The sequence below is a fragment of the Semicossyphus pulcher genome, unplaced genomic scaffold (assembly GCF_022749685.1).
Source record: "Semicossyphus pulcher isolate SPU_LCO1_2020_fin unplaced genomic scaffold, fSemPul1.0.p SCAF_10, whole genome shotgun sequence".
In the NCBI taxonomy this organism is placed as follows: Eukaryota; Metazoa; Chordata; class Actinopteri; order Labriformes; family Labridae; genus Semicossyphus; species Semicossyphus pulcher.
The window spans coordinates 16,118,045-16,133,659 of record NW_027211604.1 but is presented as its reverse complement, the minus strand read 5'-3'; the positions used below and the strand labels follow the sequence as shown (position 1 = coordinate 16,133,659).

Below are 15,615 nucleotides of genomic sequence, written 5' to 3'. Positions count from 1 at the left end.
TTACTGCATGCTCTGTTGCAATGCAGGCCTCTGTTATATTCTGCCATTAAAACATTAACTCCTCGCATGCCTTAATACACACACACACACAAAGACACACACATTTAATAGCTTTAATTAGCTGGGCATGTGTCCGGCCTTGTAATTAGCTAATAACAGCAACATGGATGTGGTTAATTAGCGGTGGGAGGTGCCTGCGAATGAGAAAGCCGATGACGCCATCGCTGGAGCTGCTGCAGAGAGGACGCAGCTGAAAGCAGCTAGCGTAAAGAAAAGTTGCTGTTTAAAGTGTAATATTGTGTTTTGATGAGTTACGTCCACTTTCTAATTATCCCCCCTTTCTTTCTCCTCCTTTCTCGACGCCTCCTCCTCCTCGTGTTGCCCACAAAAGGTAAGAGGAGTCTTTAAAGGAACATTACATCGTTTCAGCTTAATCTCTCATTACCCATGAAAAGGGGCAGATTATCTGAAGGGCTTGTCATCTTTCTTCTCTTCATCCTCCTCTCTCCTCCTCCTCATCCTCCACTTAATTGGTGCCCCATCAACCCGTTAATCAAATTACTTCTGAACCAAAATTGACAGTTTTCATTAATTATAAAGGATTATTCTAATTGCAATTCAAATTTATTCATTTACAACAGACGGCGCTCAGTAATATTTCAGTGAATTAGCATATTAAATGGAGTGGTTCCTACATTAGTTATGGTAATGTATGCATGTTTCCTTATTTGGGCCGGGTGAGCCATATGCGTGCCACGCGGCGGGCACTCTGTGTGTGTGTGTGTGTGTGCGCACAGGTGAGGAACCTCGACAGCGTTTAATTTGTTTGACAAACGTAGCGGGAGTTAAATCCTCCAACCTGCCCCGTGCCTCTCCCTCACCTTCTCCTCTCCCTCTCTCCTCACCTCATTTCTCCTTCCTTCCCTCTCACTGATTACCTCTTCACGTTAAGGTCATAAATTAACCTTTAGGCTTCTCTCCTCCAAAAGTGCACCTTTAAGAGTGAGGCTTTGCAGGCGGCTCGCTGTTTCAAGGGGAAGGGCAGAGAAAGACACGAGATGCAAATAGAGGGAAGCTGAAAGAACTCATGAGCCTGAGTGACCAGAGAAGAAGAAGTAAAGAGTTTATCTAAATATTTCATTCCTCCGGGATGTTATGACTCAATAAGATGTCATCCTTTTAAATAGACAAGAAATCTGAATTGAGTACAGTCTCCCTTACTTTAAAGACACATGCAAGCAAATGGAAGCTGAGGCGGAGGAGAAGCTGATCCTTTCGTTTTTTTGAGGGTACAATTTCCAGGTCAAGAGCTGCTGCTAAAGGAGCCATTCTCGCCTGGAAAAAGCCTCTGTCAGTCAAAGCTGGTGTTCTCTGTAATCGATAGAAGCAATAATATTTAAAATTGGCACCATAGCTGTGGAGAAAGTTGTACAAACAGCTCGTGGTTTCGCCCATTCTACTTTCCTACAACACCCAGCGTGCATTGCGCTCCTCCCGCAGTACAGACTCCGAAATACAACGAGAATATACTCGTGGATCGTCTAAAAAATCTTCAGGTCTGCAGTCTACATTTCAAACCTGACGATTGTGAACGAGACATGACATCGGAGGCAGGCATCCTAGATTGAGGAAGTGTAGTTTAGAAAGCTCCCTGGCCTCCACCAGATGACATGTTTAACGCACTCTGGTGGAGGTTTTCCAGGGCCCATTGGAGAAGCGGATAGCCTCCTCCAAAGGCACAGAGCCAAATTGCACCTACCATAATGGCATTAGCTCCCCATAGTAGCATGATAGGACTGAGATTTGAAAATCGGCGAACTGGCCCTTTAATACCAGGACACAATTTTAGTAAAATTTCCTTGAATCAAAGCAAACAGAGCAATTTAAAACAGACTTAATGGTCATGGAGTTATCGGCAAACCTTTCGTAACCTAGCAACAGTAAGCCCCAGTGAGAAACGCTCTGAAATTGAGGTTGTGGTCGCTGCCAGCGCAAAAAACGCAGTTAGTGGACACAGGCCCTTAATCTACTATATAACTGCACAGTGTGTTTTGTCAGCCTCTCAATCACAAGGCGTCAAATACGGTCGCTCATGGTGACCTGGCACGTTGATATTAGACGCTCAGAGAAACTGGTCCTTCACCCAACTTTGCCATGATGTTATCCATGACCTTAACCATGTTATTTTTTGCCTTAACCGAACTAAACAGAGCGCTTGACGTTAACTTCATGTTAGACAGGAAGTTTAAACAGACCTTGGGCGTCAGCATGATACGCCAAAGGGCCGTGACAGCAGCGCGAGTTGACGACCTGGGATGAGAACGTGCTGGTTTTGTTTTACATCATTGTCTATAATTTATATATCTATCTATATCTACTTTGATATTCACTTTATAAGTGTTCACAATGAGTACTCATATCACACTTGTTGCTTGGTATTGCTTTGTTTAGACATACAGCTCCACACAGCTACTTAGCTTAGCAGCAGATGGTTGAGTTAGTATAAGTACTGAGTACTGGTATAAGACAGGACGTGTGCAGCGGCCTCCAGGAGTTTGGGGCCCTTTCAAAACTTCATAAAGCCTTCTTAACCTCCAAGATGACAGTTGTCACTTGCATGACCACAAGAGGTCACACACAGAAACACGAAGGAGTGGGAGAAGACAGAGTCAGGTGTGACATGAGAGGAGCAACCAGGGGCCTGATAATGCTTCTGTCAATCAGCGTCATTACGACTCACCATGCAGTCAGTGTGAGTGTGTGTGTGTGTGTGTGTGTGTGTGTGTTTGAGTGAGTGACTGATGGAGAGAGGAGGAGACAGGAGGAGAGAGGAGGAAGAGGTTCCTGTCAATATCACTTCCTTCATCACTCCCTTCCTTCTCTTCTCATCCTTTTCTCCCCCTCCACCCCGCCATGAATTATTAGTAAGACCAATGACAAAGGAACACACGCACACGCGTGCACACACACACACACACACACACACACACGCACACACACACACAGTATAGTTCAGTTTATCTGCCACTGCAGGTCACTGGCACTGTTGTCTTGTTACTACTTAATCACCAAGACTATGTTTGTGTGTGTGTGTGTGTCTGTCTTTGAGGATAGTTAGGGTAAAAGGGTGTGTGTGTGTCGGTGTGCGTGTGTGTGTGTGTGTGTCGGTGTTTGCAGTTTTGCCTAACTGTTTGTGTGTGTGAGTGTGAGAGCAAGAGAAAGAAGTAAAAAGGACAGAGAGCTTGAGCTTTAGATCGATTTGAGGTAAGCTGTGTGTTTGTGTGTGTGTGTGTGTGTGTGTGTGTGTGTGTGTGTGTTTGGATTGTGTGTGTGCGTGCATACATGTTTGGCCCAGAGCTAGCGATCCTTTAGCTGCTCACCCTTCACTTTCACCCCCCTTCTCCTCCTCTTTGCCTCCCCCCCCGCTCTCTCTCCTCTGTCCCTCCTTCCACCTCTTCTCTCCTTTTTTCTCCCCCTCCTCCGCCTCCTCCTCCTCCTCCTCCTCTCCCTCCTCCTCCAAAATCAATCTCTCTCATCTATAATTCAACAGTTTGCCTTCAGCCTTTAAAATACACACCACAGTAACCTCCTCCCTCCCTTGAAGTCTGTCTGGCCCCTCGTCTCTCCCCTCCCCTCCTCACTGTTTCTCCCCCTGCAGTGAGGAAGAGCTCGGACAATATTTGTCTACAAAATAATCATGTTGTAATTTAATCTCACCGCGGCTCCAAACTGGCTTCACACTGCAGTCCTGGTTTATTACAAGTTGAGCATTTTTTGCTGTTATTGCTGAGATGTAAGAACAATAAGATCACCAAGAAGATCTGATGAGTCAACAAACCCAGGCAGTGTGGCTGTGACAGCTTTTACTCGAACTCCAGGTCGTCAGCATGAAACAAAATGAGAGTGATCACATAAGGAAATGTTGCCATGGAGAAATAAGAGTGGTAACTTTATGTCTGGGCCATTTTACAAACAAATAAATCTGTTTTTACAGACTAACTATGTCATGGCCTGATCCTTCTTCCTCTGTCTACAAAACTACAAAAAGAAGGCTGGATGTAGTCACTGTGATGTCATCTATTGGCATTGACATTTTATTGTAAAAAAAAACCCAAAACAATGTGAAAAAACAACATGCATTGGCTTAAAGTTGTAATCTCAAACACTCACAGAGACCGGAAAAGCAGCCGCTTAGCTCCGCCTACCCTCTCTGGCAGACCAACCACTGCTGGGTGATGGGAAAGCGTGAACCGTGAACGTCTCCAACACCCAGTTCATAATACTGCAAATGTAAAGGCTTTCATCAGTGGGCCATAGGCGCTTGTGTTACCTTATTCAGCGATAGATAGACTAGCAGGGCGCTACTCTATAAGTTAGTGCACCACCACATCATTTCAGATACATCAAAATTTGAAATATCAATAAAAAATCTAAATAACTAAAATATGGCTCCTTCAGATCAGTTTTAGACCAAGAAGGTAGAGCTAGAAAGGAGCTAAGTTAGCAACCAAAGCTAGCACTAGCTTGGTTAGAAAGGTGCATCTGTAGTTAAGTAATTGACGAGTGACAAAACAAGCTTTAGACAAATCAACAATCTACTCCTCAGAGTGAGATTTAGCACAGCCACACTTTTCTAACCACTGGGGTAGAGACTTGTCAATCAAAACACAACCTTTGATTGACAAGTCCGATAAATCAAGAGAGAAGTGGGCTCATTTTCTCACTGACTTGCCCAAACAATGGATTCGCCCCCTGCTGGTCATTAGGGAGAGTGCAGGTTTAGATCACTTTAAATCAGCTTCGCTTTTTAGACCCAAGGCTGCGTTGACTTCTTGTAAACAGTCTGTGCCTGTAGTTTCCTGTGAAGTGGTTGTTTTAATGCTTTCCATTATGTGACTGCAGGAGCAAAACAGAGTGCATGGAGTTACTTTATATAAAACACTGTGCATAGTAACATTTTGTCATTATGATATAACCTAGGTTATAAATGCATAAATTATTTCTCTCCACATACAGTTGCTGCTCAGGGCCCATTGATGCCGCCTGTGTCTCTCTGAGTGACACTGTGCTGCCTTGTCACAAACTGATGACATCAGTGTCACCACTACATGTAACAATGATGTAATGGCACTGGTTCAGTGCTGAACATGTACACTGTACAGGTTATTAATACTCATTTACTCTCAGGCCTGGCACATGGAACAAGCCCGCTCACAGACATCACACAGGCTGGCCATCACCGGGCCGGCCCGCTCTGTCATTTAAATATGCACAGATGACAACAATGACAGCATTAATAGTAATGATAGCAATATGAAGCTAAGCCCTCATCATCATCATCATTAGCATATCTCCTGGGAGATGAGCTGTGATTGACAGCTAGCTGGGTGTTTTTGGGGCTGCAGCTCAGCTATCAATTACCTCTGTGCATATCAACCATCATTATGTAAAATAACTCCGCTCCGCTCTGCGCTGCTCAATTCTCTTAAGTCTTGTTCCCTCGCATAACTCTCTCTCCCTCTCCCGTGCCTCTCCTCCCTCCCTCCCTCCTCCGCTCCCTTTTTTCTTTCATTTGCACTCCATTTCGCTCCCGACCACTCGCCCCCCCCCTTTACTCGCACTTTCTCCTGTGTGTGTCTGTGTTTCTTATTCTCTCCGCTCTCACGCTCCTCTTGCTTTCACCGTTGCTCATCCATTGCTCTTGTGTGCATGTGGAAGTCTTCCCAGTTTTATTGTTTCTTTGCAGATGACAGCATGTTTTTGGAAGTTGTTTCACACGGTTAAAGTTCTGGTGAGTCTCAGGGAAAGTAGAAAATAAAGGTACAAATGACTGGACACGTGTCAGTGCAGCCTGGAGATACAAACACACATCAATGCTCTTCTGTTCATCTCAGTATTTTTTTGTGAGGTGGTTTTATTCTAGGGTCATACTATAAAGTTGTACAGCTATAGGAATTGATGAAATTATGTTACTGACAACAAATGGATACATAATTAATCACTGAACCATTATTCAAAGTGTCCTGCTTTTCAAATATAAGGATTTAAGATAATATTTATAAGATAAGATCATCTTTATTGATAAGATCATCTTTATTGAGCCCCCATTGGGGGAAATTAACTTGTTACAACAGCTCAGAAAACACCGATAAAAAGTTTATACAAACAATATTACGATAGAAACAGCAACAACAACAAATAAAAAAGTAACAATAAAAATAACGATAATAATATTAAAATTAAAATTAATTAAAATGAATATATTTGTGCCTTATTTACACCATTTTACTTATATATGTAGATATAGATGGAAGAATGCACATGAAATTGTACAGGTAGTTTTAATACACTCATGGTGTGTAACATTTTGCTACTTTTACATTGAAATTGTGTATTTCACAGTATAAATACACACCGAATAATATACATATATACACATACGTATATATATTGGTAGTGAGTGAGGGGGGATAACTGACAGAGAGAGCTGAGATCACAGAGTTGCTGTGATGCTGCTGTTAAAGAGTCTGACTGCAGATGTGATGAAGGAGCTGCTGTAGCGCTCCTTCTTGCAGGCTGGGTGTCTCAGTCTGCTGCTGAAGGAGCTGCTTAAAGCCCCCACAGCCTCATGCAGGGGGTGAGCGGGGTGGTCCATGATGGATTTGCAGAATTTCTCAGTTTTGTATCTTTAAAATTTCTTTAAGACTTTCTTTTTGTTTAAGACTTAAGTTCAGACAAAACAAGCAATTTAAAGACTTCAGCTCTGGGAACATTCGTGCTTCTGTCTAACATCAGAGTAACCAAACATTTTATTCAGTGATGCACCGATTGAGAAAATCAGTGCAGATACTGATGTTGAAAACAATAATTTTGCTGATGGCGATGTGTTTTTTTCAATTAACTGTTGTAATTATCAATACCCTCGTCTGGATTAACTTAAAAAAATAAATGTATTCAGGCCCTCATCACACTCTTTGTGAACGCATGAATTAAATCTTTCAAATTCCCAACACATCTTTTTTGTTTTAACTTCTTTCACATAAAAATAATAATAACTGCCTGAAAGCCTGTTTAGCCTGTTTTAGAATCACCTGGTCATAGTACAAACATTTTTCAGTGCTTACATAGCCTCTTTCTGAAAACATAAACACTTTTATGTCACAATTAAATGTTCTTCACAATTAAAGCAGTTAAATAATAAAAACATTGGTGCTACCTAACTTGCCCATGGGCCGATGTCAGACAATACGGCCGGTCGGTGCATCCCTGATTTTATTTATTAATCAAGAAAGTAAATGTATGAGTGAAAATAATAATTGGCTGCATGTGCTGGAAAGACGATCACATCACAAAATGTGAGCAGTTACACAGTATATCAGCTCTCAGTTTGGCTGTGACAGTTTAGTTTCCAGCTTATGCAAGACTTGGTTTTACTCGCATACTATTGATCCAAGTTTAAAGTGCATTTCCAGCCATCCTTCCAAGTAGAATGAGTTCATCTTCCTCCTCAGATTCCTGCTCATCTCTTTGTGTCTTTCTGTTCATCTCCTTGATCCCTTTAAAAACACTTCATCCCTTTATAAACTACAAAACACCTGCAGCCTGGAACTTTTAATATGGAGACACAAATCACAACAACCCCGATTCCATTCATAATTTAAAGAGATTAAATGTGTTGGCTTTTGATTATAGGGACTGTCCCTACAGCATGGTTAAACCTCTGTATCAGCAGGCCGTAGTCTCTGCTGAAGTGCTTTTGAACGAGACACTACAGATGCAAAGAGATAACAAGCATTTCCCCCACAGGAAGCAATAGATTATCACATTATTATTCTGATAACAGCCGCGTAGAGGGCGTGATAGTGTTTCCTATCCTTGTTTTTCCTGCTGCATGACTACTCGGAGAGCAGGCACGGGGCCCAGATATGCTATCTGATGTCATCACATTAAACAATAACAAGCACTCAGTGTAAACAGGAAGCAGGAAGTTGATCTCTGACAGATCAACAGACAGAGAGGGAAACTCACACTGCACATGTGAGCTAGATGAGCTGAAGGTGGTCATTTCTACAACTGTTACGTTCCTCTGACAGCATTTTAAAGTGTGTCCACATATGTTCTGAGTCATATTCACACGTCGATTCCTCTCTCTGTGCAGAAAGGTGTTTTTCTGTGAAGCGTGCAACTGCTAAGTGATCAGTTACCGGCAGCCCCGATAGGCTCACAGGCATTTGCAAGTTGTTTCACACACACAGAGAAAGAAAGTGAAAATCATCAGTCTGTCAGAAAGCCGCGGCAAGAAAGTTGGCAGGCAGGTGAAATAAGACATCTAAGGAAAGCAGGGAGACAGAGGAGAGACAGAGGAGGCAGGAGCAGCAAAAGCACTGATCTGTTGTTCAGTTTGTCTGCACTAACTGACTGCAATTTCTCCACCTGTCAGCAACAGCTCACCAGAACGCTGTGTGTGTGTGTGTGTACGGGAATCAATGTGTGTGTGCGTGTTTTGTTTTTTCTCCTCCAAGGCAGCATCGTTATTCTTGGCTCGGTAGAATAGCGAGTCTTTGGGGAATAAAACGGACACAGACATTCAGTCTTACACACTCGCGCTCGTTTTCACACACACACCCACAAAGCTGGAATTCCCCCGGATGTCACCCTTGCCCTGTTGGCATTGTAACTGTTTAAATGACAGGAGAGTGGTCGACACAAACTCCCACAATCCTCTCTCCTTATTCTCTCCTCCATTTGTTTTCTCCTTCACACACACTGTGTTTCTCTCCCTCCATCCCAGCGCCCTCTCCATCCCCTCTCTGTCACTTCCTGTCTCTCTCTTCAGGTCTGTGTTAGCCCTATATATTAAATATTAATGTCAGTTGTGCTCTGAGCCATAATTGCCATCTCAGCCTCTGAATAATGGATGTAACTGTGCCGTTCACGACTACACCACGGCTAACAGGCTAAAAAAACAGCATCCAACTGTGGTTTTGCAGTGTTGCTTTGGATTAGAGGCTAAACAGCATTAGCATCCGAGTGTGGCTGATTACATTATCGTCGCTAACAGTAACTACATAGCTTAAAAACCTACGAGCATTCAACAGTGGATGACAACATAATGCTGGCTCATTTCACTGTGAGTGCTTCGTGCTGTCCCTGCACTCTCAAACGTTCGGTCGACTCTGATGCGGACTTTTCAACAACAAATTGCGGGCTTTCTTTGAGTCCGCATATCTGCGGACTTTCCTTTGGTAGTTACTCAGAGTTCAGTTACAACTTGATGACTTATAATGATTGTCCAGCCCCCCCCCCACTAAATGTAAACAAAGCAAGCATGGTCGGTGACGGGAACAGCAAATACGTTTATCTGTAAGTGACAGCATGTACCGGTAGGTACTCACTGTTGTGAGTATGTGTTTCATGTTCGTGTTATTCAGTTAAATATTAGCAAAGGATTAACATTAACGCCTTTCTGACTTTTGATAGTTAGCCATTGTTGTTAGGATAGCGGCTGCACTGGCGATCATGATAGCGCATGTCCGTTACATAGCTTTATTATAGCGCCATCGTCTGGGTAAAATACCGTAACAACCTAATATACCTCTCCCTGCATTTTATACTGGTATATTGGTCGTACTTGTATATAGGACACTTTTAGATGAAAAAAAAAAGGTTTTAAAAGTGCGTCTTATACACTGAATTTTACAGTAAACTAGAAATAAAAGGAGGCCAGAAACACGACGCTAAATCAATCAAAAATCATGTTAGCTATATCAAGCTAATAAGGGGCTCAGGCTGTGATGACAGTATTTCATGAGTGTTAGTTTGTCTGATTCACCTAAAAAATTAAATTAAAAAAAAAAATTTTTCACCTGTCACAGCAGGTAAAGCTCAGGTGTAAGTAACATAAAGAAAGGCCCCAATAACTTTTACTTTCAGGACTCTGACCAAACAGTATAAACGTTTTTGGCTGATTTAAATTAGCAGTTATATTTCAACGTAAACTTTACATGGTTTTCATAGTGTCATAAGAGTCATCATTTAAAAAAACACATACAGCTAAATGACCAACATCTCTACGTGTGTTATTGTAGTCGGTCCATGTGCAAAAGAAACATATGAGATCATTCGTGAGGGGACTAAATCGGCTTCCTTGTTGCGTGCCATACCATTCATCCTCCTGTGTTTTCTGTCTTTATTGTATCCCATTATTCTCTACAAAGGCAAAAAAATACCAAAAATAATCATCTTAAAACTATAGGGATTGTCTTTTACTTTAGTCTTCCTGCTTTCAATTGAATTTTCCATCGTATCTTTTATTCTCAGCGTCCTACCAGTTCCTGTACAGATGGTGAATGTGTGTGTGCGTGTGTGTGTGTGTGTGTCTCCTTGTGTGTTTGCAGCATGCAGGACTGGTGTGGGGTCAGCTCTCTCAGCGTGGTACTCGCAGTGTAGCAAAGGTCAACAGCGCTGTTATCACTTGAACATGATCGGGCCTCGCACAGAGGGAGTGAGATAGAGGAGAGAGGGGCAGAGTGCTCCCCTCCCCCACACTCATTCAGACTCTTATAATTGCCCGCTTTAATTGGAGGCCTCTTAACGACCAGCAACTGGACCAGCCAATCAATTCACACAAGGTGTCTATGTGTGTGTGCGCGCGCGTGTGTGTGTGTGTGTAGCTGCGGGGCCGTTTTGTAGCAGAGTTGATTAGACCAGATGGGGTCAAGTGAAGGGGGAATAGGAACGCACACATACTGCATTAAAATGTAGAATATGTTCTGTTGGCAATCAATGAGCGAAAACGCTTGAGCAGGAAATAGACGGAGCAGGAGTCGGAAATAAGGAGCGATGATATCAGATCTCTGCCTGGGACACACTGCCCACCTCTACCTGTGCACGACTCTGACTCAATGAAGTGCAACTCAAAGCCTCGTCTTTCTACAATGAGTTGAGTTACATTATACATTTCTGTTATAGTTTAGACACAATGCTGAAACAGATCCAGGAAGTGTTGAGTTAAAATATTTTATATACAGTATATATTCTAAATAAAGACATTAAAGCTGCAGTAAAGTTGTATTGCTGGTATGATGTCAATATAAGTGAATACAGTCTGTTTTAGCAAGTGCAAGGAACAAGTCTCTGCAGACATTAGATGTGTGTGGCAGTACAGTGAGCTTCAGAGGGAGGCAAAGTGCATGTAAATGAGGTTTTGAAGAAGCCTACACTCTAACCTGAACATAAGAGAAATGATACTCATTCAAAACAAGGAGTTTGTGAACGTTTTATGAGGTAAGGAATTAATTCGATGTGTTTTTTAAATGATTTTAAGGACACAAAGTGCATTCCAATGAGAAACAGCTGCAGAGATGCACTAAGTATTTCTCTTCTAAAACTGATTCCAAGCATCAATCTAAAACACAAGCTTTTTCTTAACTGTATGCAGCACATATGAATTATTTTTATTTTAAGCCCTTTTTACATTTCGGCTCCACCACAGCGCCATTACTCCGCCTTTGCCGTCTTACATTATACCAAGCAACGCCGGCTCGAAGCCGCCGCCCTGTGTGTGTTTTTACACAGCATTGCGGCGTTGGGGAAGCAAGAAGCGCAAGCTTCACATACACACACAGCGCTGTTCCATCCTGCCGGCTCTGCTGTTTACACTGACGCTTTTTCACCTCTGTTATTAGACCTCTGTTACTACCTCTGATGCCGTCTCAGAGGCGAAGCGACTTCACCCCACCATTCTGCCTTTGTGCTTTAAACTCTGACAATGACTCTGAAGATGTAAATGTGTGTGGATCTGTCACGTTGTGCAAATACTGGATTAGCTTGACGAGGTCCAGTGTGTCAGACTGCAACTGTAAAATACTTTTAATTTCACTCATTGTTTTTAAGTTTGAGTACTTGTACTGCTGAGGTGTATTTGTACTGAAACTAGAGGATTAAATCCAACACTTTTACTTGCGGTGCAGTGTTTCTAAAAGGTCCGCTCTCCTTCCACCACTGCGCTTCATATTTTCAGGCAGATGAGCAGGCGAGCGTGTGAGCCTCCCGGCCGCCTCCCTTACACAGAGACGTACAGCCGAGGGTCAGCTGAGGTGTTCGTGTTAACGCTATGCTAGTGTTGTGAGAAGGACTAGACAGTGGGGGGTCAGCCGGGGTCACCGTAGCTGTCCTCCGCTGTGATAGGCTGTCACCCGGGGGTGAGGGGTCAGGATAATTAGGCATGCAGAATCCCGGCGCCGGTGTTCTAACGAAGCCTGAGCTCGTTAACGCACAGTTTTACACTCAAACCTGCCACTGCGCTGTGCTGCACCGTCACACACGCACACACACTCACATGCAGAGTACATGTTTGCACACACACACACACACATACAGGCGCACACCTCTGCTTTGTTCTAGCAGTCCAGTACAGGGGCTGTCATCTCTTAAACAGAGGAGCACGGGGCTCTGCCACAGGGGAGCGGAGGTGATGCAGACTTGGAAAGTTCATATTATTTAAGTAGCCAGTTAAGTTACTGAATTAAGAAACATACAGAGTGGACCCAGTCAGATGAAACCAAATATAAAAACTATAAAAAGGTTCACATGTAGAGTGCAATGTACAGTGGAGATAGTATTGTGTTTCGTGAGAGCTTGTGTGGCTTGTTTTGTAAAGCACACACATGTAACGAATACAAACGTACCGGTGTGTGGGTGTGTTTGTGTGTGCGTGTTACAGTGCGAGTGCGCCTTGTTGCTTCTGCCAGGTCGGCCAGCTGGCTCACACCAAAACACAACCTGGATGTGTTTGTTAGCTGTTGACGGCCATCTGTGTGTTTGATTTATTCTGTAATATAGATTCATGACATATGGTCCCGTTTCAAACACCCAATGTCAAAACAGTTCCCCTGTTCTTCATGATTTAACATCAGGGCTAACGTTGATGAAGCACCCGCACGAGACAGATACAGAAAGACAACGTCTCTGTTCAGCTGCTGGAGGTTTTCACGTGTTGCTGAAGATTTTCATTTAGATAAATGTCTGTTAAGTCACTATCTATCACAGAATGAGGTAACACAGTGGTGATTGAGCCGATGGCCCACTGATGAAAGACGTGTTTCCCATAACCCAGCAGTGGTTGGTCTGCCAGAGAGGGTAGGCGGAGCTAAGCGGCTGCTTTTCCGGTCTCTGCAAGTGTTGCGAGTAAACAGTAATCTACTATGGCTGAACAAACAAAGAAAAGATCGATGACTACAGATACAACTTCAACAATAAGTGAAAATCCAAAGAAAAAGAAACAAATTCGACGCTCAGATGAAGGCAGAAGCTACAACCAGAGCCGACTGTAGATGCCAGACATGCGACACTGTCAGGATATCTGGGAAGTGTGCTCCCGCAGTTACCGTTTATCGCCACAGGTGCCGCCAAAGAGAAAGAAACTGAGATCTTCAAGATTACAACTTTAAGCAATGATTGAGGTTGAAGGTCAAGTTGACTGCAGGAGGCTCAGTCTTTTGATGTATGTTAAAGTTTGGATTCACAAAAGTATAAAACTGAAGGTCAAACTCAAGCTCTCCTCGACCTTCAGCTCACACTCACATATCTTCACCAGGAGTGTGCCGCTTTATTTCCCTTCTTGTATCTTCATCCAGCGCCTTCATGTGGCATTCAAAGCAGCAGTCTCAGTTGGTGTGGATTTAAGAGCAAGGGGGAAAAAAAAAAACACGTTCCACATATCCACAAGGAAATTCCACGAGGAACTTCATTTTCCAACAGAATTAAATATTAATTCCTCTCTCTGTGTTTTTTGGTCGTCTCGGAGCTTGAATTCACACATCCTGAGGAAAGCTGCGGGTTAGTCTCCGCTCTGCTCATGTGTTTGACTGTTAAACCATAATAACCGCCTGTCCTCTCTGTCTCCGCAGATTCTTCCTCAAGTTTTTCCTCAAGTGCAACCAGAACTGCCTAAAAAATGCCGGAAACCCCAGAGACATGCGGAGGTTCCAGGTAGAAACCAAATCAATTTATTCCTCCTCGTATTTGCACGTCCTTGTCTCTCTCCTTTCCCTGCTTCTTCATGGACATAAGAACACACGCAACTGTTTGCCTATTGTCACAAGTAAACAGAGGAATGTGCATGTGTAAGTAAATAAGCTATCAGCGCCTTTACAGGAAACATGAGATCCTGACCCGGACTAGTCAGAACATAAATATACACACAATGCAGGGAGGGAAAGAGGGCGGAGTCGGAGGGAGATAGAGGGAAAGAAAGACTCATAAAACTACAAAAAGTAAGAAAGAAAAAAGGAAAGAAGGAAAAAAGAAGAAGAAAAAGAAGGAAAGGCAGGAGGTCGTGGGGTCGTGGGTACGATTTAAGGCGGCGCAGTCTTTATTATTTCCTTATCTTCTCGGCTCCAACACAATCAGGAAGACACCACTTGAGTCCGAGCGGAGATACTGATAGATTTATTACCATGGCACGTGTGTGTGTGTGTGTGTAATTCTCACAGTGTCCTCTCATATGAGTGTTTGTTGCGTCTGTGCTGTGTGTGTATATGTGTGTGTGAGAGTGTGAGATAGGACAGAGAGAGAGTCATACAGTGGCGAGTGCGTGTGACAGTATCTGTGCCTCTAATTGTGCAGCTCTATTGTAGTGGAACCAGAGAAGACAGCTCTGTTTCCCTGGGAGATAATTAAGGGCCGGACCCATCAGGAACTATTGAACGGAGGAGGATAGACACCACGCACACACACACACACACACACGCACATACAGAGTGTGTGTCACAGTGGCTTAGTGTGTGTGGAGTGTGATGGTAATAGCAGTGATAACGGGTTACATTTAAAGAGCTTTTCACAGTTTCACGCTTTTAACTCCTCCTCGCGATGGTCTAAAGACCCCTAACTTTGTAATTCCTCATTTCTTCTTCTCTTTTTTTTCTTTCCCTGAACTCTCTCTTTACATTTCTTTGGCTCCTCTCCCACTTTTTCCCTCCCTTCTTCCTCCTTAAACTTTCTCATCTTCTTTGGAAACATCACTCTCTCGTCCCTGCTTCCCTCCAGGTGGTGGTATCTACCACGGTGAGCGTGGAGGGACACGTCCTGTCCGTCTCCGACAACATGTTCGTCCACAACAACTCCAAACATGGCCGACGGGCCCGCAGGCTCGACCCTGTGGAAGGAACGCAGTCTTACCTAGAACACGGTAACACAAGAGTGTGTGCGTGTGTGCGTGTGTGTGTGTGTGCCTCTGTCTGTGCGTGAATCTGTGTGAGTGCAAGCAGCATGGCCACCAGATGGTTGATGGTTTAATCCTATCAGGTGATTCCTGCCCCTCCATCTGGCTAATCCAACCCACTACACACACACACATGCATGGAGTGATGTGCTGTGTGTGTGTGTGTGTGTGTGTGTGTGTGTGTGTGTGTGTTGCTGGGTCTAATATCATTACGATTCTTCTTCACAAACAAACCCAGACTGTGGGATGTTGTTGTAATTCAGATGAATGCAGATAATCACACACACACTCTGAGAAGAGCTCGTCTCTGATGGATGAGCTTTTATTGTGGTGACACAGGATTGGATATCAGCTTATACACACAACGCTCACACAATACTGAGGTGACATAA

The 15,615-nt window shown here is 43.5% G+C and overlaps 1 protein-coding gene across 2 annotated transcripts in view; it reads left to right on the top strand.

The window, feature by feature from the left end:
- The window catches only part of LOC138595992 (transcription factor COE1-A-like), a 93,335-nt gene that overhangs the window by 50,092 nt on the left and 27,628 nt on the right, over positions 1–15,615 (top strand). For both annotated transcript variants that reach the window (XM_069667558.1, XM_069667548.1), the window contains exons 7-8: positions 13,911–13,992; positions 15,049–15,190. In XM_069667558.1, coding sequence (XP_069523659.1) covers positions 13,911–13,992; positions 15,049–15,190 — 224 coding nt within the window. The remainder of the gene's footprint in view (positions 1–13,910; positions 13,993–15,048; positions 15,191–15,615) is intronic.